At 41.8% G+C, this 24,412-nt stretch overlaps 2 protein-coding genes across 2 annotated transcripts in view; both read right to left on the bottom strand.

Annotated features, from left to right (window-relative positions):
- Positions 1–712: 712 nt before the first annotated feature.
- Positions 713–10,785, bottom strand: LOC310945356 (WD repeat-containing protein 47-like; the record flags this gene model as incomplete). Its single annotated transcript, XM_083911437.1, has 16 exons — positions 10,666–10,785; positions 9,137–9,327; positions 8,833–8,916; positions 7,791–7,875; positions 7,107–7,415; positions 6,315–6,754; positions 5,137–5,236; positions 3,953–4,125; positions 3,601–3,846; positions 3,333–3,408; positions 2,898–3,055; positions 2,304–2,473; positions 1,995–2,165; positions 1,610–1,741; positions 1,120–1,338; positions 713–855 (listed from the first exon to the last, which is right to left on the bottom strand). The coding sequence occupies exons 2-16, from the start codon at positions 9,304–9,306 to the stop codon at positions 713–715; spliced, it is 2,676 nt and encodes an 891-aa protein (XP_083767563.1). The 5' UTR covers positions 9,307–9,327; positions 10,666–10,785.
- Positions 10,786–12,178: 1,393 nt separating this feature from the next.
- The window catches only part of camsap2a (calmodulin regulated spectrin-associated protein family, member 2a), a gene marked incomplete at its 5' end in the record, with an annotated part of 48,688 nt that continues 36,454 nt past the window's right edge, over positions 12,179–24,412 (bottom strand). The window contains 12 exon segments of the mRNA XM_083911111.1: positions 12,179–14,897; positions 15,539–15,657; positions 16,113–16,228; positions 18,319–18,391; positions 19,022–19,245; positions 19,366–19,502; positions 20,530–22,546; positions 22,758–22,827; positions 22,948–22,979; positions 23,213–23,309; positions 23,530–23,534; positions 23,536–23,624. Coding sequence (XP_083767237.1) covers positions 14,592–14,897; positions 15,539–15,657; positions 16,113–16,228; positions 18,319–18,391; positions 19,022–19,245; positions 19,366–19,502; positions 20,530–22,546; positions 22,758–22,827; positions 22,948–22,979; positions 23,213–23,309; positions 23,530–23,534; positions 23,536–23,624 — 3,285 coding nt within the window. The 3' untranslated portion in view covers positions 12,179–14,591.

Here is a 24,412-nt window from a genome sequence, read left to right as displayed (position 1 = left end):
GGAGACAGCAACTGCTTTATGTTGCATCCAACTCTACAATCCTTCCAAAATGACCTTCGTGTTTTTGTACCAAGGTCTGACAGTAGCTGACTACAATGTATTTTAGCATTGTGAGAAAAAAAATAAATTGAAGGTGTGCTTGCGGTGAATTTGCTCATGCCTTTCAATAAAGGCGTCATCTCTATATTCAAACTACATATTTTCCCAAATACATATTTGTAGGCTCCAAAAGGTTCAACTTTCTGCTTTAATTACAAAAGGTATTGAGCGAACACATACACACACCTAAACAGGTACTGAACGCCACAAGAGTTCTGAATAGAAGCATTAACATTAAAATTCATGTTTCGTCTTTTGACAGCATTTGCAAAATGTTGTCATTAGTTTCCTTTAATTTCTTTTACTTACACACATATTGTCAGAGTCCTGACATACAAACGCACGCGCACACACACACACACACACACACACACACGCGCACGCACGCACGCACGCACACACACACACACGCACACACGCACACGCACACGCACACACACATACTCAGTTAGCTCTAAACTGATCAGCATAAAAACATATTGATGCTCACGGTATGCATGCACATAAACACGCACCGCAGCAGTTAGTTGACCCCATGCTGGGATGTGGGGACGCTGTATTCTTGTGCTTCCTGCTGCTGCTGCTGTTAACCAGTGTTTCTCCAGTGAGTGGTTCAGAGGCCTGGTGCCCAGAGCACGACAGTTCGGTCTGCAGAGGAGGACAGGAAGGTCCGGTCATGGGGGTGCCACCTGCACTGGATCACCTTGTCCCAGTGCTCCCCTGCCACTGTCTGAGGGAGGGGCTTTGTTAGGTCACCTGGGGTCAGAGAAAAATAAAAACATCACACAGGAGTGGCACGCAGTGAGATCAAACCACCAGACACTGACAGCATTGTGTTGCATTAACATGGTGGCCAAATGTGGTCCTGGAGGCACCTAATGTAGCAGAAACTACCACAGAGGCGGTATGGGGTATTTTACCAGGTGTTTAACGTTTAATCTTTAACCCTTTGTGTACTGTATGTCTATTGTGTTACACAATATATTTATTTTCTTTCTCTCCCCATTCAGGCATTGCTACCTTGAAGGTCACTGATGATGATTTTGTTGTCGTACGAGCCGGTGAGGAGATGATGGGCTCCAGGTGAGAAGCGCACTGAGCGGATGTCACTGCTGTGGGGGCGGTATGTCTGGACTATGCGGCCTCCTTTGATGTCATACAACATACAGGTACTGTCCTCCTGACCTGTGGCCAGCAGGCGGCCACTGGGATCCACCGCCACCGAAGCAACCGCACTTCCTGCATGAGACAGAGTGGTAAAGTAAGATGTTAAGCTGACTGCATACTTTTTGTTTTTTCTTTACCGAGAGTTGCATTCAAAAACATCAGAACTTGGGATCTGCTTATCTGAAGTGCCTAATTTAAAAAGGGGTTCAGGTACTGACTTTATTAGGCATCACTGCCTTCTTGTGGGTTAACTGTGATACTACACTAACCTAAAGCAGTTTGGTACAAGTCATTTGCAGCCACATAAAGGATCTGCCGCCCTAATGAGTCATGATGGACTCACCTGAGCCGTGTAGAGTTGTGCCCACTACCCGGACACAGCTGGGCACCCGCAGGTCCCAGAAACGTACTGTCTTGTCTTGGGAGCCAGAGGCGATCATCCACCCTCCCCATGTGTACAGAGTCAGAATGTGGCCTGTTTAAACAAAATGGTGATGTTTTAAATACATGAACATTCTTTATCTTTACCTTGTTGTACTGGGTTGTTGTGTTTGAAAGTCCTGTTGTTTTAGCCTGTGGTACTGTACCTAAGAGTCTCTTTGTTTCTCATTAGGGAACAATAAGAAATAATAATCCTTAAAAACATCTATGCAGATGATCTACCATGTCTGAGTTTCCTCAAGACTGGTCCTTTCACAAGTGCAGAGCAAGAGCTGTGGCCAGCGTACCGGTATGTCCGCTCAGGGCGTGAAGACCCTGGCCTCTCTGACAGTCTGTTGTGTAGATGTTGCAGTCTCCAGCCCCGGCACTGACCAAGATAGATCCTCCACTCTCAGGGCCCTCCATGAAGGCCAGGTCCCTGATGGTACCGTCATGCATGCTAAACTCCAGGTCTGGGCCTGAATCAGAGGCGTGGGGAGATGGAAGCCATATGTATGATATATTGTTCTTTTCTTTATCCAAATCACTTTGACCACAGCAAAAGCAACTTGACCTTTTTTTTTTTTGCATACACGATAAAACACATTAAATAATACCTGTGGCGTTGCAGCTGTCTGCATTGAAAGGCAGGACTTTGACATATTTGTCATTGGAGCCAGTAGCCAACAGTTGTCCACAGTGGCTCCAGGCTACACAGTATATTGAGCCCTTGTGGTGTTTGTTCCTCCTGAAGCGTACCGCCGGCTGCTTGACGGCACCAGAAACACTGAACGACCCAAGAAAATAAAAGACATACACTAAATATATTTTATAATGTTATTTAATAATTGTGGAAATAATTGCTAATTTTCTTAATGTTAGTGAAAAACATGATGCTCAAATCCCCAGTGTACTTGTATGCAAATTTGTGACTTCAATCTCAGAGAATATCCAAGGTTTTTTTCTCAAAAATGTACGTCTTTAATCTTGGTAATTGAACATTTCTGCTATGAATATTACCCCTTCTTTGCGAAGCGCTCTAATTTATTTATTTATTTACCTACAATGAACCTCATACACTATCATAGGTCATGAACAAACTTTAGTAACAATTTCTACAAAGCCACCATTTACTTTTCTAGTTCATCAATAATTATCTTGTAAGAATATCCCATAGTCTGGATTTGTATGTACCTGTAAATGGCTCCTACCTGTTGGTCAGTGTTTCTGGGTAGCCACAGACTCTCAGAGTTTTTGAGTTGGAGCCAACAGCATAGAGTGCTCCAGAGGGATGGAAAGCCACTGCCCGCACCGCCTGTGTGTCCTCTAGCTGGTTCACTTTAACAAACTGTGCTTTGGACTTCCCCTGCTGCACAGGATCAGAAAAAGAACCTCTCAAACTATATTCTACATGTACATCAACATATTTTTTATGATTTTAAAAACACAAATACCCTTAGGGCTAACCTTTAGAAAAACAGGTTAAACAAATGTGTAGAGATATTTTTTTGCATTCATTTACAGTTTGGAAAGGTTTAGATGGATACAAAGAAACGATGCAGGACATATTAAAAGACACATTGGACCTACTAATACTAGAATAACTGAAAATAATATAAAAGTAATACTTAAACAGTTTGCTGTACCTCTTGTGAGTTACGTGCTGCAGAGCAGCCAGAATCATCCTGGACTGCGGGACAGGCCCCTCTGATCCTATTAGCACTGATAATAAACACAAACATAAGTTAAAAAGGTAAATTCATTCTATAACAGTATCATTTATTTTGTACACTTATAATGATAGTGAGTCCTTAGTATAAAGATCAGCATTTGAAATATTGCAGAGAAACACAGGAAGCCAAATATGACAGAAGTTGTGGTAATGATGTGACTGCACACTCAGCAGACTCTTACCTATGACTGGCAGGAACTGGGGACTCGCTGAGGGACGGCAAGCCATGGCTCTCGGTCCCTAACGGGGTGCTACTGACCCCTCCGCCTGGCTTGTCCCTTGGCGGCCCGGTGTCTGGGGTGTGGCGGGTGTTGATGGTTCTGGGACTAGAAGTGCTGGTGTTCCCTGTCAGTCCGTTCCATTGTGTCACCGCCTCATCTCCTCTGTGGTCAATGCCCACATTCATCTCCTCCAGCTTCTGAATGGATCTAGAACAAATGTAAGATATCGTCGCCTCAACAAAGTAGCAGCGCTGAGATTGTGTTTCATTCATCAAATCACAGAAGTTGAATCTTATAATAATGACTTCCTTACCTACTGAGAAAGGTCTCAGTGAGGTTATTTTGGGCTCCATCCTGCGGCTTCACCCCTCCCTCCAGCAGCATCTGCTGGTAAAGCTGTCTCTGCTGCTGCTTCTGTTCCAGATGCTGCTGCACGCGGAGACGCTGCCTGTAATACTCCTGTACGTGCTCTGTGGAGTCAGGTTGCTGGACAAACACAAACGCACACAGCAAGTAAAAAATAAACACACTGTAAAGCTGGGTTTTTTAGAAGATGCAGAAAAGCTGAAGCATTTTTTTTTTCACAAGATTTGTTTTATCTGAATATATTTGATATTGCCCTTCAGTATTCTCTGCTTCAACGCTTGGCAGTGTTCACTGCGCACACACATGCAAGTGCGCGCACACACACACACACACCAGATTATAATAGACAAACTCTCTTCCACCACTGACAACTCTTCAACTCTCAAGGCATCCTCTTCCATCATCCATCCCATAAAAAAAGTTTTCAAGGACCTCATCATATCCAGCAGGTCTACAGTATATTCCCCTTAACCTCTCTCACCACACACACACACACACACACACACACACACACACACACACACACACACACACACACACACACACACACACACACACACACACACACACACACACACACACACACACACACACACACACACACACACACACACACACACACACACACACACACACACACACACACACACACTGCATAAAGATGAGCGATGATGGAAGCAGCAGGCCATTTTGGGTGTGACCTCACATCAAACCAGATTATCTGCCTCCGGTGTCCATGACCTCCACCCCTCTTCGCCGGGACAGGGGGCTGGAGGGTGCTAGTACCCCTTGGACAGGTATGGTAGAGAATTAGGGAAGGATTTATGAGTGGAGGTGTGGAGACGAGGTGGTTCAGGTGGTTCAGTGGGAATCTATTCTAAATCTCTTAAATCTGGAGTAATGACTGTGGAAGGAAGACGGACTGAAAATCTTACTTTGACTTTGACTCAAGTGACCTTGGCTATTTCTTTTTACAGCCTTCACAAGAGTCACAAAACCATTTCATCCAAAGTAACTAAAGGTGAGACACTCCACTTCTCTAGATTAAAATGTCTTTGTGCTTATCATTGGTCTAAGGTATACACGTCTGCACACATCGTTAAGACACTACTTGTAGTAGCTCTTATTTACCTCATTAATTTCCGTGCTGCAGGGTGGCCCACCATCTTTTCCGGGGGTCAGAGGTGTGCGTGGTGTGGTGTTGGGTCCATCCAGCCCTTGTGGGTACTTCCTATAGTTAGGAAAATATGTGTCACTACAAAACCGTTTTCTATAATTGATTTGAGGTGAAGTAGAAAGAATGGAAGAAAATGAGAAAAGCAGAAATAACTAAACATTACATCATGTATAATAAACTTGAGGCTTGTACTGTATGTATCAAGAGAAAGTAAATAGAAGTAATGTGGGTTACTGCATTAAAAGTGTTAGAACTTATTAGCAAACAACGGAAACAAGGTCAAATGCCAACACCACAATACTTCATTAAAATTAGACATGAAAAATGTCTTTACATTTGTTTTGTTTTGTATGTTTGATCAATTGTAATCCTGTTAAAAGTTGCAAACCATACTGCAAGACAAATTCCTGTTGAGGACGAGAAACTCTCTAACTTGATCAAAGATTGTGAAGCAATTTCCTTTTGTACCAGTTGTGTGACTAATTGTATCCAGCAGGTGGGGCTAGAGAACCTGATAAAAGAGCAAAGTCTGGCAAACTGCTTAGTTTACAGAAGTTCTTTCACTTGATGCCTCAGAGCCCTGTCTCCACCTGTTACTTTGTGGGGTAACATTTTATTTGCGGTAACCTTGTAAAGCATTTAATCTCTAATAGTCTGATGAACTTTAAACTCATCTTGCTTTACTTCCTAAGTGTGTTCATAACCACACATACACTCTCAGTTATAAGGGCCACAGTATAGGGAGGAAAAAAATGATAGTGAAGTGTCATAAAAATGTCACTATTATATAAAAAATGTCATAAAAAGTATAGAATAAATATATAATAATATATGACTTTTTTATGAAATTTTATGACATACTATACTATAAATGCCATAAAAATATAGTATGTCATAAAATATCAAGTCATAGTATATCATGTCATTAAAAGGTATGACTTTTTAAATTACATTTTTATGACATATTATACTAGAATGCGTCACAAAAAAAAACAATATGGTATGTCATAAAAATGGTTTGACTGTTCCGTGCTGCTGACATGGTGTATATAGTGTTAAGCTCCACCCATCTGATACTCCAACTAACACCAAAGATCATTTGTCCCAGGTTTGTTCAAGTTTAGACCCTTACTTTTCAGGTGAATCGTCCTGCTGATGCACGTTATTCTCCACTAGGCTCTGACTAAGGGCCGACCTCATGTTCGCCTCTATGCCCCTCTTGTCCTGGGCTGCCAGACCGTGGGACAGGCCGTCCAAAGCTGGGTTGAGGGATCTGGACATGTAGGTGTCTGCTGAATGAGGTCTCTGGCGGAAGGGTGAGGCAGGGCAGGGGGACAGGCGGTTGATTAATGGAGTGAGGAGGTCGGCGTGACCTGCCTTGCTGGGCTTGACCAGGCGATCCACGTGGATGTTGAGGGTCTTTTGCTGGAAGGCACAGCAGAAGGCGCCCGGAGAGACATTCTGCAGCCAGGAGAGCAGTGACAAGTCCAGTTCATCGCAGCCGTTCCCGCAAAGCAAATCCACGCCGAGCAACACCTCACCCTCTGTGATCTCCTCACCAGTTGCTTTACTCTAGAAAACAGAAACCGAGGAACGTTTGACCATCAACCATGACTGAAATTGTTGAGTGTTTGTGTAATTGATGATTGATTGAGTGATTTTGAATAAACGTAAGAAAGTAATCAGAAAGTAATCAGACCTTCTATGTTATAACACTTAAAAATAGGATTTAATACTCACCTAAGATTACATTAAATGAAACAAATTAGCTAAAACCAGACAGGGTTTTATACCAGCAAACAATGGGGTAGCATTTATTGAAATGGACTGTAATGAGTTTTCAAGTACCTATACAGGTTTGAAGAGATAGCCAGCCACTGATGTTTTCTTGTAACTGTTTATATTTTTAAGGGTTTTATACTACCTGACAGAACTCGACACAGCACTCGTAAAGAATCCCTTTGATAAGTAGCTGGAAGAGGCGGTTCCCGCTCGCCCTGAAGCCTGCCTCGCTCAGCTTCCTGTCTGCAGGGATGAATTCAGCTACCATAGCGCAGGCTTCCTCGAAACAATGGACACGTGCCGTACTTGGGTTCCAGTCTTTGAACTCTGCGTGGTGGGTGAGCCTTGGCAGGGTGAGGAGGAGACACAGCTTGCTGTAGTCATCCTTGGTTGGACAGAACTCCTCCAAACTGTGGAGGCACTTGACTGCCGCTTGCATGGAGAGCTCCAGCTGTAGTTGACAGAAAATTCGGAGAGGACGTGAGTTTGTAGTTGATGAGATACTTTTTCTGAAGCTTGAATTTTTTGTAGAACAAAACTGGTATGTGTGTATAAGTTTTAGAAGAAGCTTCATATTCACACACACCTTTATCATTTCAATTCAATCATAGGCTCTACTGACCGCCGAGCAGCTCGAATGGAGCAGGCGGATATCAGTTGCCATGCTCAAGGGCATTTTGGCTGTATTTGGTTTCCCAGCTTCTGGCCCCCATGTGGTGAGCCCACTATGATAACCTCCACGCTGCCGTACCATTGTTCATCATATCTAGTCAGACTATTTTCAAATGTCTAACACACTAATTTCCTTATTACATGTGTAACATACATTCTGAGGGTCTTCAGCAGCAGACATGGCGTTATTTACACACAGAGCTTCCAGAAACTTCTGCTTCAGAACGATGTAGCGGAACCTGGAAAACACAAATCTCAGTATAAAGAAATCTACTTTATGGGAAATAATTGATTAACCCTCATGTTACATTTCCTAGTGCAATTAGGTAGGAAAACTGAGTTTAAGGGCCTACTCATTCTGTCCTTCTGGCCGGGGCCAAAACCGGTTTTTCAGCTAAAGCCTAGTACCTTTAAGCAGTGTGAGTGCACCCGCTCCGCGCATAACTGCGGCCAGCTTGAAAGAGGTGGGCTTTAGCGGAGCCGTTTGCACATGTACGAGCACGAGCGTGCGCACATGTATGAGCACGAGCCCTACGGCAGTAGCGTTATGTCCGCCTGTTCGGACATGTAAATAGAAGGACAGACCATGCGCGGACATTTAACAACAACAACAATGGCGGTGAAAGGTTCACGTTGGTGTGATGCGGAGGTGGAGTGTTTACTGCAGATTTGGTCGGATGAAAATATTCAAAAACAGTCGACAAGACGCACAAAAACTCCGAGGTCTGTGGAAAGATTTGTACACAAAGCCACACACACGCGATCAATGCGTGTGACGTGTCACGGCGTGATGGCGTATGGACAGCAAGAAGCATTGGCCGAGGCCCTGGCAGTGTGAGTACAAACGGGGCTGGGGCGCGGGGGGGAGAGGGAGGGGGAACAAGTACCCTAAAGTCCGGGTCGCGGTACGGAAGGACAGTGTGAGTACGCTCTAAATGTCCCATATTATGCTCATTTTCAGGTTAATACATGTTTTTTGGTCTCTACTCGAACATGTTTAACATCCTTTTATGAAAAAAAAAACTTAAATTATGATGCTGGCATCTAACAACTCAACTCAAAAAGACTAATTTTCAGTTGCGCCTTATGTTTTTCTCATAATACCTCAACAATAAATCACAATCACTCTGGTGGTCCCTCAGAAATACTTGTTTTTAGACGTCCGTTAGAATAATTCCCTGAATAATTCCTCTCACCTTTTCTTGTCGAACGTGTCCATTCCTTCTAGAGGTTGAATGAACTGCATCACCTCCTCCCACTGGCCATCCAGAATTAGTTGCCTGAAAGCAGCATATGAACAATTTAAGAGGCTTCTTAAAACCGTGTTCCCATCACAGCGGTGCAGTCAACCCAAACAATCTGAAGAACCTAACTGAACCCAAATCCTAACAAACTCCTCTACCAGCTACAAATGTCTGCAAAACTTAAAGCCTAATCTTCCCTTCCAGGAAAATGATGGTCTTCTCGTATCTGCCACATGAGACAGTTGTACAATCATACCTGAGGAAGAGCATGTCGTCAGAGTAGAGTCCATTAATGACACCACTCTCCTTCTCTAAGGCCAGCATGCTGATGTGCAGCTTCCTTGAGTTCAGGAAGTCCAGGATCACCTTAATCACTTCTGCCTCCTTGATGCTGATCGTCTCCTCTGCCGTCATGATTACAGACATGTGGTGGCAGCTTTCAGCTGGCTGAAATACAGAAAGAGGGAAGAGGAGATGAACAAAAGAAAAATGCTTAAGCTTACGATTCATAACCTGAATTCAAAGAGTTTCATTTTAAAAATGCATATCTATAATTTCAGGGAAATGATGCCAATTAAATTGCTTGATTTTACACCAGAAAACAACTTTGACCTGGTTTGTTGAACTAACAATATTTAGTATTTGGTTTCTGTGTGACTAAGATAATCATTTTAAAACTGCAGGACTCTCACAGCGTTATTATCATGCAATTGGTCGTTGCTTGGTCCAAAGGTAGTTTAGTTAATAGATTTAAGAAACATGGTAGGAAAGTTGTGGTAATGCATTTTTCTGATGTGGAGCACTTAATATACAGCATTATCGGTCACTGTGTGGTTAGAGATGTGTGTGTAAAATGAGCTGAGAGGGTTCCCAGACAGCTTAACGGTTTAAGATCAATGTTAATGATGTAAACACTGACAACACTTCCACTCCGCACTGACGCCCACTGGTTTACACACAACAATACAATACAATGTGTGTCCAGCTGCTCAGTAACAACACTGACCGGATGTTTTAAATATAATGTAGTATCAACACTTCTACAGGAGCTGCTGGTGTCCCTGTGCACCTAAATAGTAACTTTAAAGTGAGTTTATTGAGCTCTCTGGTATTTATTCAACTTTCAGAAGTAGCATTTGTGTAATATAAGATTAATAGTATGGTGCTGTAGCATCCATAATATTCTTGGGGGGGGGGGGGGGGAGTCTACACTACACACCATAATACTACTGCACATTACAGTAGGTATTTTCCTATGATCTTAGTAAGACATATCTTAGGATGAACTTAGGTCGGTTTGTAAATGGTTAATCACAGCAACACCACATAGGGAGCTACACAAAGACATTTAGGGATCTTCATTATGCATTCATCACCCGCTCGCCCGGTGTGCAGTAAGAGGCTGAGAGAGCATCATGCCTCCGGGTGTGTGTGTGTGTGCAGGAGGCAGAGCAGCCGGTGACACCGCCCTGTTCCTCCGTCCCTGCACACAGAAAACAACATCCAGCTCCCGGTCCTGGATGTAACAGCCGCAGGTCTGCGGCCCAAACCTGACAGCCTCAGCACTTTATCTGTGCTCATACACACCTTGTTTACTTGAGCTTGACAGCACGTAGCTCACACTGGCACACAGTAAGTTCAGAGGACCGGCAATGCAGAACAACAGAAGATATCAAAGTCATTCATTTTCTCTCTAATGCACAGAGTATTGCGCATGGCTAACATTACACCAGCGGAAGGTTACAGGCTAAAACACGCCGCCGTGAATCCGTGCCAACTCCTCACCTGTCAGTCTGCGCCAACAACACGCCGCATTAAAGCCGCTCCAGTCCGTCTGCAGTCTCCAAAACGTACCCGTATCTACGAAGAAGAGGACAGGAAAGAGCCGTCTATGCGTTAGAATCCCAGTCTGCGTCTCCAGTTAGGTCCCTTCTGCCCTCTTTCTGGTACACAGCTCCCGGTTGCCATGCGGACGCAGCCGCAAACCACCAATCAACTGTAGTGATGACGTGACGCCCTGCGCTCACACCTACAACACAGCCATAAAACAACTACTTTCAACTGATGGAGAGGGACAGAGTAAGAAAATATATATGAAAATAAACCACAAAAACTAAATAATAATTTGTGTAATGTGATTCTGTTTGCTCTATTTTTTGCTTACGTTTGGTAAATACCATAAACTACAATTTTTAGCATGAACGTTAGCTAGATATCGCCCATTAGCTAGCTATTAGCTAATGGGCGATATCCAAAGTTAAATTAATTCTGGTCAGTTAAAATTGTGGGAAACCACCATTCAGATTCATAGCAGCCAATGCCATAGAAATACCCCAAAGTTGGAAAATGATAGTAAAAATCTATTAAGCCAAATACAATTAGAATGCTGAATGCATTTCCTCGTTAAGATTTCACAAACCACTTTTACCCCTTTTTTTATTTTTACTGGACATGCTTTTTTAAGTCTTGTTCTTGTACACATCAGTTGTTACCAGCCACAGCAGCAATGCCGATTTGGTGTGTCATCATAGCAGAATTAGGTCGTTTTGAGGTCTTTTTTCCTAGGTGTTTCTACAGTATGTCTGTCTGTCTGTCTGCGGTTAGATTTGGATTGTTTGTTTAAGATTTTCACTGTGATAACATTGCAATCGTGCATACAATCACAAAACGTTACAGATATGTAGCTGAGTTCAAATCAAGACATAGTTTGTAAATGGGTGTGATCAATCAAGGGCACTGGGAGTCAGCCATAAGAAAGTGGGAAGGCCCTCTAATCCTATGTTGTATATCTGTGGTACAGATTTTGGGGCTTTGTCTGATTGGTAATCCAATCTTGCTACTGGTTCAACTGCATGCTTAATGAGTTTAAATGAATTCATACTCCACTTAATTCTACAATGTTTGATAAAAGACAATGGGACGCCTTTGCAAGGAGCTTTCCATTTAAGTCCAACTAGACCTCAGTGCAGCACCATTGTCAATGTAGATCCCGATTGATAATATTAAGAACCATACATTGGCATAGCTGGCTTGTCCATTAAGAAATTCAAAATATACCTCTGTGATTAGTTTTTTACAAGTTTTATTTTTCTGCAACGCTGTCAGAAAAAAGTAGAATATTTCCATGTGATATTCCATATTGTATTCATACCTCTTAATCATTATCATCAATCATTACAAAATAAAACCATAGAAATAATATCTACCCTTTTCTTTCAATTCGCCTGTGATTGATCCTTTCCTCCTTTAAAATACTTTTTGTGTTTACAGTAACACCACATACAGTAAATGCTGAGGCCATGCTTAGTTTTATTGAATGCCAAAAAAGAAAGAAAAAAAAGAAACATTCAGCAATATGTTAAATGACAGCACAGCGTCTGACAAACAAAACAAAGTCATCATAGTGAATAGGTATGAGTTCACATGAACACACTGTACAATATCATTACAGTTTAAATAACCGTTTACCTTGGCCTTAAACAGCCATAAGCAGGTGGGCAGAGCTTCTGTGGACAAACCCTTCTAATAAACAACAGAGAAACACTCGTCATACTAGATTACATCTTCAAAGACATGTACATGCTCTGTTTTGGTCAGAAACCCCCCCAGTTGAAAACAAATTCACCATTTTAGCAGATTGTTTTTTTTATGTTGGAAATCGTACCTGCAAATGGTGTGGATTTGACATTTGGTGGCAAAAGGAACACCAAGGAAACTCTGTGGCGAATCTCTACCCGTATGCAGCAAAAAGGATCTGGCTTGCATTATTTCTTGAAATTCATTCTCCTAATAACAAAAACAAATAAAATAAATCAAATAAAATGACTATATATCTGGCCTATTCAGGACATGTTGCATCTGTTGGAAACAGATGAATACACTGCTATTATACACTTTTCACAAAATGCCTAGTTTGGGTCAACACACATTTGTGTTACATAAGAGCAACTGATGACAACTGCAGTAAAAATTTGACCATTTTAATGAATCTGGCAATACTATCTGTGATGTACTGTATAACAGGCTTTCTTATGACTATTTTGAATAACAGAGCAATTTATTTTTTACCTCATCAGCAATCTAAACTTTGTATGTATGCACAATGTTCACTATATTTAGTGTTTGTTGGATGCTTTTTCCAGAAGTGCCTCAGAGCAATGATACTCAACCCATCAAACTTTGACCGGGGCCCACTTTTGCAAAATTACAAGAGGCCAGGGCCCAAATTATTAACAAACATTAATAATATTTATCAGATAAAATGAATACACTTTAAATGGCCCATAACTTATTTCTTTCTTTGCTCTATTTGTATGCTTTTTTATATGTGTATTTACATTCAAAGCACAAAATGCATTTCCAAGTGTGAATTAGTTTATTTTCATAATTTAAACCGTTAGAAAATGGTTAGTGGGCCACCCAGCACCCTATTGCGAGCCAAAGCCATAAACTGAGTATCACTGCCTTAGAGTATCGTAAGTGCAGATAAAAGATAAGTAAGCCCGGTGTGAATCTGAAGAATTTAATACTGTCAAGACAGTGCTACTACAACAATTTAATTTTGAACAGAATGTCAGTATGTCTTGGAATTGAGTCATATTCCTGATACCAGTAGGTGAGAGTGTATTTGTATTTGTGCACTGTGCAGTAGGCAGTATTTAACAATACAAATAAAATACTGAGCGGTTTTATTTGTTCACAGATCTGCTGTGAACTAGCAGCAGTGATCTACAACACTGGTTCTCAACCTTTTCAGTCTTGTCGGAAAACCACATGGTTGACCACATGGATTATTTTTATTTTCGATTTTACTTTTTGTCATCTTGAGGTTGCAACTATTTCTGTATATTATGAGAAAAAGGAATGTAACAACATTTACAAACATGACAGCATATTTGATTATTAGAAATATATTTTTTCACACGTCCTACATTATAGCTCAAATTGACTGCAGGTGTCCCGACCTGCAGGCTGAGAACCAGTGATCTACAGTAACGCCCTGCATTCTTTAAAATCACTTTCTCGAAAAAGGGTTCTGAAAAAAGCTGAAACCGCTTAGCTTTGTTGAGTTGAACACACACGTGTACTGCGTGGCTAACACTAGCTGTATGCATTAGTTTTTTGGCCCTTTGTAGTTTTAAATACCTTAATATACAAACTGTTTACCCACAGAGATGAAGAAAAAAGTGTTCTTCCAAATACAAAAAAAAAGCCCCTGCATACGCTGTTTTAAAATCACCTCATTTCACTCACACGCTAAAACTACATGTGCATAAGGCCACACGTAAACAAGATAATGCAAACCATAATCAATCTGTACATCAATTAAAAACATTCAGTGCTTCAGTAAAATGTCCTGGCATTCATATTGTCTCTTTTTTGACGTTTGGCACATAGGAAACCAAAAATGACGCTCACACATGCCTCCATAATTTGACTCAAACATGACAATCTCTAAAAACACAGAAGTGATAAGCATACATTCCAGTTGTTCATAATCTTTGATTCCTATCATTCCAGTCCAGAGTAAGTAGGACAGGAATGCAATGAGAGGGAAAAAAACAAACAAACATTAATTAGACAAATATGCATTCATCTAACTGGCATTGCAGGTGCTTGAATCTTCATGGATATGTACAGTGAAGTGCAAATTGAAATGGTTATGTTCCATTTGAGCGGGGGAAAGGTGATGTTTGGGGTATCAAGTTCCATTAGGACTGGGCAGGCACTACTTTTTTAGGGGTAGCTGGCTTCTTGGTGTGCCAGAGATGGCTGTGGATCGTCACCGCATCCACGCTGGCCGACATGGTCTTGGCTGGTATCTGGCTGAACTGCTTCTTGTCCGAGTTGTATTTGTAGAGACCGTCGATCATCTTGCGCGTGATGCTCTTGGGGCCGATGCCCGTCAGCTTGTTGATCTCCTCCATCTCGGGACAGCACGTGTAGAGGGAGCGGAACTGGCAGCCGCCGTCTCGGAACAAAACCAAGAAGTTGTTGGCCCCTGATTTCTCCATTTCCTGATAATGTCAGGGGAGAAAAAGCTCATTAGATAGAGTATGAAGGTCATGTATTCTATACATAAGCTATTGGTGATATTTGACTAATTCTTTGAACTCGTACAAGCACAAGTTAAGCTATCTCTCTGTCTGCCCTTTGATTTAGATCTTGAACATGATCTAAACATGTATTTTAGATCACTGTGATAGAAGGGTTTTTGAAATTAAATCCCTCAAAATGTAAATTCTGAAATGGTTTATTTTATTTACCTCAATATCTCTCTCAGAGAACCAGACCTTTATTTTAAATTTAGCCTGTTTCCTCATTAATGCTAGCTCAAAAGCTCAAATTTTACCTCAATAAATTCAGTATAATGTACATTTACTTTTTCTTTTAATTAAAATACTGTGTTCATTCACAAATTAATTCCAGTCATTCTACATTGCTGCTTTTCTTCAATTAATGTTCAGCAACGGTTAAAGTCAATTAAATCCCTGCATTTTTACATTTAATGTCTTGCAGGCTTTTTTTTTTTTTTTTTAAATTGTGAAACAACTTCCCCATTACTTGAATACATGATACCTTTATGTTAGTCGAGCCACCAGGACACCCTGACCCTGCAAGTGTATAGAACAACATCATTAAAGCTTGATGCCGTTACCTCCAGGATCTTGTTCTTTTGCCCCTCATTGACCTTGCCTGCGAGGCAGCAGTGGGACAGAGCGTTCTGGATGATGTGCTTGTTAGATTTGGCACTGGGCTCCTTGTATAACTTAGGTCCTGAATGAGAGTAGAGGAGAGAACATCAGAATGGGACTGTTGTTATGGCAACTACTCCAGCAATGGCAAAGACTTTCCCCCCTATTTTTACTCTTTCTTTTAATAAATCATGTATGAAGACTACTATTGGTAGCCTATCCAAATGTTATGGGGTGGACTGAAAAATGAACGAGCTATTAATGTTGTGATTTAAAAAAAAGACAGTGAGACAAGAGCATGACTTAACTTTGGACAAAACCAAAAAAATTAAAAGATTAAAAGGCACTCTCTACTACTAATATTAGCAGCTCTGGAAACAAAAATGACACACGATACAGACATTGCTAACTATATTTATGATATTACTACCTTTATGTCTTGAAATCATGTTTATTCTGAAAACTAGGTTAAACTTAGCAGCTAGTTTTAACATTTGAATTGACAGCCAAATGCATTAGAGGACGAAGTTGTCCTACCAGTGTACTCTGTGTTAGATGTAACAGAGGACGTTGTGGATCCATTTTCCCAGTCCTTTTCTCCATTTCTGCTGCTGGAGCGACTCGGGGACAGGAAGCCATCTGCAGAATCTGGTCTAGAACACACACACATATATACACCCAAGAGTATTAGATTACCTTTCGGCATAGTCGCTGCTTCTGAACGATCAGTATACTGCAGGCAGGGCAGGAAACTACCGTACTATTATACAAGCAAACTGTGTGTACTGTTCCAGCGCAAGGTTTGAATTTGGACTTGGTTCGGGTGTCTGTTGTACATCCCTTAAGTAAGTAGTATAATAGCAAAGCTTGCAAGCACAGGCAGTGGGGGCAGTATGTGAAGCAGTTTGATGCATTTAAGGTCAATGAAAGAGGTCAATCTATTATAGTGCAGCACTTGGCAGTTACTTGCTGTTTTTCTGGACTGCAACTGCATAATGTGTCCCCTCTATGCATTGGTACTCTCGTAAATGATGTGCAATTTTTCCAAATGCCTCTTATTTCACTGAGATTATAATGCATTCATAAAATATGCTATTCTTCCCCAGTAATTAGGAAAAAAATCAAAGCACAGCAAATGTACAGAGAGCAACTTAAGCCAAACTGCACACACGAACAAGTCATTTTAGCTTTCTTTATTTTTTCTGAAAAAGACCTGATCTTCCAAAAGGATTTAAAAGTTTGTTTGAATTAAATATATGTTCACATATTAAAAAAACAACTGATATTGATATTGAATTACAACACAACATAAGGTTAAATTACTTGATAAATGGTTTTTTTAAGCAGCGTGTGTTTTCTACAGATCTTGTCTGTATGACTGCACAAAACTAAACAATTCACTTTTGATGTTTTAGCCGGAATGTAAATTGGTGAGGAAAGCACAGCAGATAGCTAAGTGGAAAAAGACAAGTGATTGCTTTGTGGTAGTGATTGCTGCAAGCATAGCATTAGCCAAGTGCTTTGCAGTGGATCATAAGGAAATATGTTGCTTTTCATTGAAGCCTTGAAGTGCCCAAATAAAACCTGGGGTGGGGACAGGGGTTTCAGTGCAGGACTGGGCTCAGGGTAGCGTGAAGTGCCTTAAGGTTTAACCGCCAAGCAGAAACTAACCTTCTCCTTCTGAGTTTAGGAGAGCTCAGAAAGCAGAAGAGACCACCAGAGGCTAAACTAGCGCTTCTGACGTGTGCGAAACAGTAGGAAAGAAAGTATTAAAAGAAGAAGAATACAGGATAATAGTTAGACCTGAGAACTGGAGTTAGTTTGCAGAGCGTGGCTTAAAAAGAAAAAATAACATTTTTTTACTCCAAAGTCTTAGTCAAGTTTCTCATATTTTCAGGTTTCAAATTAAATGTTTGGCATAGTTATAATGTTAAATGTCCAATCAAACTAAAACATGTCTGGCTACACCTCGGACAGTAATGTCCCAGATGATGTTTTTTTTTTTTTTTATCAGCCGTTACATTTGTGAAATCTGAACTAAAACAAGCTTGAGAATTCAACTTAAAGCAAGCATTGCAGAGTCGAATTTTCTGCCCTGCAGTGTGCATTTACTCAATATAGAATATCATGTGTTGATTTAATGCTCCTCTATAGTGGCTTAGTTACTGTAACGCTGTAACCAACCAAGAAGCAAAATGCAGCCCGCCACAGTAATCACATCTTTCTGTGGCCGAGAGGTGAAGAGATTCTTTATACGATAGGTGAAAATGTGTCAGGAGTCAGAGGACCCTATTTGCTTATTGGTTGTGAGTATTACCTGGCAGCACTTAAACTATCTCTAACGTTGAGCTTGGCTTTACTTCGCCGCAGAATCAAACGGCCGCAACTCAGAGCTTAATTCTTATAGCAAGTAAAACAGGTTGAAATTGTATATTAAACCCCATATTGGGAGTGTGCCAAGTGTTTTTTTTTATTAGGACTTCTTTTTTACTCCTTTTTTTTTTCAATCTTTGAAAATAGAGCAAACCACAAACTGGCATGAACGCACATAGGTTTAACACTTCACATGTTTTACTAAGCATATGCAACTTCCCACATTCCTGAATGAATTGGAGTTATGTATCACAAAAACCACCAATACCACAACTGTAAAATATGGTTAAAAAAATACCCAGAAAACATCAAACTCCAAGTTAAAATGAAGAGTTACACTGGTAGCTATAGACTCGTAAAAACATCTCACCTTGGTGATCTCCTTTCAGAGTGAACACTATCGCTGTCTCCCAGGTTGAGGGAAGCGAGGGACAAGCTGGAGACTGAAAAAACACGTTGGCGTGAACCTGGATGTGAGACGAGATGTGATGCAGCATGACACGGTTACACCGATGACACCATGAACAACAATAACACCAGACTGTCCACTGTGTTTTGTGCCAACCCTGTCGCAGAGCAATGCAGCCTCAGTGGTATGAATAAAATGAACTCTAACATACAGTAATACACAAAATTCACATGGACACACCCTATTATACATGCATAAATATGTATTAAAACCCTTTATAGTATAATGCTTAATTTAGATGATATATAAAAACACATATATACACACACTATTGCATTGCTCCTTCAGTGTATCATCTTGTTCAATTTCTACTGTATTATTTTGGACTTGATAGCCATTTATTATAAAAAAACAACACTGTCAATAATAATAGAAATATCACAATTAACCCAGTTGAAAGCTTAAATTGACCAAATAGTATAACTATTTTTATTTTATTATGTAAAACAAGAATAGTTTATTTAATGGATGTAATAAATATAATCAAATGCGAGTAAGGTATTCTCAAGTGGTACAAAGCAAAGTGGCAGCAGGATACAGATTCGACAGATGGGATGACCGTGACCTCTCTGAGTGGGGGTGGGTGGGTCGTCTCCGTGGTTACCTGTGGCAGCTCTGACAGGGGTTTTGGGGGAGTCCATGCTATCGCGATGGATGGACTTGGGACGCCCCCGCCTCTGCTTGGCCCCACCGACTGGCCGTGGTTTAATGACGGTATCCATGTCCGCCATCAGTTTAAGCTGCTTCCTCCTGAGATATTCCTGCTTGATGAACTCCTTCCTAGCCTTGTCTTCCTCCTTCCTGAGGCGCTCCTCCTCTGCCTTTAGTCTGAACAGCCAGAACAAAGGAATTGGGAGGAAGTCATTGCAGGGAAATACTGTTAGTTTTCTGTTCAATATAGGTGACATGTAAAACGCATGGACTTATTTTCGAGATGTGTCAGCGTACCGAGCTTCCTCCTTCTTCTGCTCAAACTCTGCCTCCTGCTGCATCTTCCTCTGCTGGCTCTCCTTCTCCCTCCTCATCCTTTTCTCCAACAGTGCAGCTCTCTTCTGAGCCATGTTCTCCTCGGCATTTCCGTCCGCCTGAGTCACGTAGGAAAAACAAAGTCGGTCACATCACACTGTTTGGGCTAAAGTGTGTTCTATCAAAGTAAAAAACCCAGGAACATTTAGTGAATATTATAAATTACTGGTTAGCAGCTGCTGTACGTTAAGAAAAACTGACCTTGTATGATTATGACACAGATTATTGTGTAAATACAATCATTTGATCAAATCCAATATAATAAATTATATAAGCCAAAAATCTTATTTTTCAACACTCCTCTATGTAATCAAATGAGAGTAAATTAAAAAAAATTCTGAATTGAAAAGGTACATTGCTCTGTATTCTTTCTAAGTGTCTAACATTTATAATACAATGTTATTATTCAGTTTTTATCTGTATTGTTCGTATTATGCGAGTTTAGTACAAACTGGTTTCATCTAGAGTTTTATTTTATGGACGTCCTTTGCTCACCCTCCCATCCACCTTCTATTCAACCCTTCAACAACCCCACATTTCCACAGCTGTGTCTGAATTATTCACAGCAGCCCCAGTTTTCTGACCTACATCCAAGCCCCAGACTGCAGCTAACAAGCTATCTTACAACCTGTAAATGGGAAGACCATGCTCTTATCTGCTGACATGTTTCCTGAACCATTCATCATCTCATGTTAGGAGCCAGAACGTTTCCAAAAACAAACATGGCTGCCTCAGTTTTAAACGTAAATACCTTTTACCCCCAGAATTGCGCCACTGCATTTTAAGGCTTCCATTGGAGCTGCATCGTTGCAACACAGACTCTGCATGCTATGTTTTTTTTTATATATTGTTGGTCCTTTGTTCTTACTTGATGCCGCCCTTCAGATCGAGTTCAAAACAAATTTCCCATTGTAGACAAGCGGAGATTCGACTGGTAAATTTTCATTAGACTCTCTTGAATTACTGTACTCACTATTGTAGACTATGCATTTGGGCTTTGCGCAAATCCAATTTTTATTTATCATGAAAACAGGAAGTGCTACAAAATAAAGATTCTGGTGACAGTTCTTTGAATCAACAGTCTACCTTGAAGAAGAAACCACGAGAAATCTTCTGTTCATGATCCGAGCCTTCCACATCACCCTGCTGTTTCTCCAAACTATCATCGAGCACCAGATCCTCCAGTGGTTTCACGACTGACAGTGGAACCTCAATCAAACTGCTCTTTACTTGGTCCGAGGCTTCTTGATGGGGCAGAAGCTCCGTAGGTGTCACTGTGAAAGTCTCTACCACAGGGTGGGCCAGAACCTCAGGAAATGACTCTATGTTTTGTTCTCTTTTGTTCTGCATGTTGGGCGAGCTGGGCGGTGAGTTGGCTACACATATACTGCTAATGTCCCTCTCTGGGGAAAGGAGTGACTCGGTCTCTTTGTTTTTATCTCCATCCGAGGTTACTGTCTCTGGATTGGCGGTTGCTGGTTTCTCCCCCATATAAACGAAGGAGCTTGCCAGGGGCTTGCAGGGAGAAAATCGGCGTAGCCTGGGAATGCTGTCGACAGATTGTGGGGCAGTTAGGACTCGATTGTACGGGGCCAGCTTTAGCTCGCTGGGTCGAGCCGTGCGAGGATTACGTGAGTGGAAGGAGGCAGATTTGCGTTTGATGCTGGTCGGAGAGCGGTGGGTGGAACGAGGGGAGTCGGCAGGAGAAGAAGGTCCTGAGGATCGAATGACAGCTCGACTCTGTTTTTGTGTTGATGGGTCCGTGTGTGGGGGAGGGATTACCCACGCCTGCTGATGTTGTTGCTCCCTCATGGCCATGATCACTTCCTGCTGCTGAGCCAACCGCTGCATCTCAGTCTGAAGGAAGGCTAAAGAATGGTTGAGTTTCTCAATAGAACGTGTGTACTCGGTGAGATCTACCTCGGTTGACTGAGTGTGGCTTTGACCACCTTCCTCTCCTGCACCAGGTGACTTTGTCCAACAGGAGGCTGTGTTGCTTTGCTCTGCTCCGTCTGGTGTGTCTGCTTTGCTCCTCCCAAATTTGAAGGTGGGACTTGCTGCTTTGCACTCTCCTTCGATTTTCCCTCCCTCCTCTCCACTTGCAGCCCCGTCTCCTTTTCTCTTTACCACATTGAGAAATGCTGAGTGTCCCATTTTTTGCCGATGCCTTGTAAAAGCAGCCTCCACTTTCTTCTTCTGTGCTTCAATGGCTTTACGTTTCTCCTCCAGCCTCATCCTCAGCTGTACCATCTCTGTAGCCATGACCTGAGCGGGGTCATTGGCTGGAAGTTGTACAGATGTTGGCGAAGCTTGAGTGAGGAGTGGTGCGGTTTGTTGATGGATGGGACTGTGCTCAGGGGTCGGGGCCCAGGAGACAGATAACGGGAGGCCAAACTCGGAGCCCTCAGGAGTGGTCTTGAGGGAGCTGCTGCTGCACCTCCCAGAGTCTGGCAATGATGGAGTATGCTTCTTCTTCTTCTGCTCAGCAAAGCTGGTCAACTTAAATCCTGAGGGGGATTTGCTCTGACTGCTCGGGCAGGGGCTTGGAGTGTCCATATCCAGGTCCATGTTTACAGAGCAGTCTTTCAGAGAGGAATCCTCATCCAGCATGTCTTCTGTTCGGATGTGGATGCCGGTGTCGACCTCGGTGGTGTCTGTGGTGCTCAGAGGCCCTTTGGAGTCCAACTCTGACACTGGCTCCAAGACACCAACACCAGCCCCGTGGTCCTGAGTGTGCAGGAAGAAACCGTTGTTGATTCCCTCCGCTGGGGGCCTGTTTGGGCTGTGGATAATCTGAAGGGCTTCCTCCATGGAGGGTGTTGCCGTCAGGGCCCTTCTATGTCCATTGGGGTACGCTCGCCTGCTAGGCTCTACACCAGCCAGGCTGTCTGGGCAGCCCTCCTCTTCAATGCCGACACCCTGACCGTTCACTGGCTGGAAGGACAGGTTGCGCTTCATTCCTCGAGGCAGGTGGTGGACCTTGAAGCCAGAACCATCATCAGTGCTGACGGACCTGACCATGCCACGCATGGAGGAAAGACTGCCAGAGGCAGAATCCTCTTTGTCAAAGGGGATGTCAAAAGACACTCCATAAGGCCCAGACCTTAACAGTAAAAGAAAAAAGAAACATAATTAAATCTTCAGATACATTCTTTGTATCTGTTTCTATTTCTAAATTCTAAAAGGTAATTTGAGGAAAGAGTCTGGTTTGAAAACATCAACATATGCTTTTCCTAATCACCATGGGATAATTATTACTGGGGGAATGGATATTTTAAATAGCAGCACATAAACAAGACAGAAATATTACGGACCTTTTCTCTTTGGGCCAGGTGCCCAGGTTGCCATCGACAAAGGACATTGAGGTTGATCTCTTGATCTCACCTGGATTACGTTAGTCAGCAAAGTAAGAATCAAAACAAAGTTGTTCTATCAACACGTTAAATGATTCTGATATTTATACCCAACACTACAATTTTCTGTTCAAAACAACAAAAAGATCACCTGAGTTTCGAGGCTGGGGTCGGAGGGGCAAACTAGAGAATGAGAGAGAGAAAATGACAGACACGTTAAAAGTATGTCAAAGTATATGTTTTCTTTGTCCTTTTTAGCTTTATTCATCCACATAAAGATTTGGCTGTATAAGCTGATCATATTTGGCTTTATCAGTCCCATTTTTTCACACCAACCAGTGTAACCTACTAGCTAACAAGCAGCTGCACTCGAATGGAAGTGAAATGCCTTGTTTCGTGCACTTTGGGTATTATACCTGGGTTTTTCAGGACTTGGTGGTCTTTCCATGAAGCTCCTCTTGGTTACCTTAGAGATTGGGATGGCTGGCATATTCTTCAACAAGGATGACGGCTCTGAGGCGACAAAACAGTGACAATTGATCAAAATGTGATTTTGAGATGCACAGCAAAAATAATACTGTTTCCCCCGCCAAAAAAATGTACTGCTTTATGAGTGTTTCGGGTAGCTCTGTGAGTACCATTACTTCTAACACAACACTGCTTCTTTTCAACACATGACACAGTGTGTGCTATTGCTATTGTATAGTGTGAATTTTATCTTCAAATTTAAAACTTGCCTTCATTGTCCAGCATTCTCGGTTTCACAAAAGACGGCTTGACCAGCTCAAACCAGCCAAACAGCTCTGCCATGAACACCAGGTAGTTATTCTGGGGAAAATATTCAAACAAGACTAAAATTAAAAGAGATTGTGTAAAATACAGTATAATCACTTATCACAATGATTGTTACAGTTAACAAAATCTGTACGTTTCATGTCACTTTATCCACAATACACTAGCCATACAACTGCACTGTCCGTGTTTCACCTGCAGGTGTCTCTGTTAACATCTACAGAGAACCTGAGTTACTGTGTACTACTCCTATCTTCTAGTTTGCATATAAAGAATTCACCAATCTTTCTCCATTTTATAGAGTATCCTCTTTAGGACAAGATGCTTCAAGTCCTTTTCCCAAAAAATAAGTGACATTTAGGTAAAATTAAGAAATGAATTTCCTGACTTTTCACTCTAACATCATGGCTTTTCACATGCTAGAGAAGCTAATCTTACAATATCAACAGTACCTGTGGTAGTAGAGAGCAGTGATTAAGGCATTAGCCTAATTTCTAAAATAGAGGTCAGCTATTTTTTTCTCTTCTCAATCACCAGCACGTAATACGCCGGCCAACCTGAGTTGGAGTGAGGAAGAAATGTTGGAGGGATCTTTGCCACGGCCTGCCCAGGTCTGAATCAGGTCAACATACAGTGGGGTCAAACTGCTTGAGGACACTGCACTGCAAAAAAAATCCATCTTTCAAGTATTCAGTGTAACAGTTTCCCAACCCTACAGCTTTTTTCCCCTTATAACAAAGGAAAAATGTGTGGCCAATGAAAGAATTATCGTACCAGCCAAACTGGGTGTTTTTTTTGCAGTGAACATGCCGGCATTCACTTAA

The sequence above is a fragment of the Echiichthys vipera genome (genome assembly GCF_963691815.1).
Source record: "Echiichthys vipera genome assembly, chromosome: 3".
NCBI classification, from domain to species: Eukaryota; Metazoa; Chordata; class Actinopteri; order Perciformes; family Trachinidae; genus Echiichthys; species Echiichthys vipera.
This window is presented reverse-complemented; position numbering and strand designations above follow the sequence as displayed.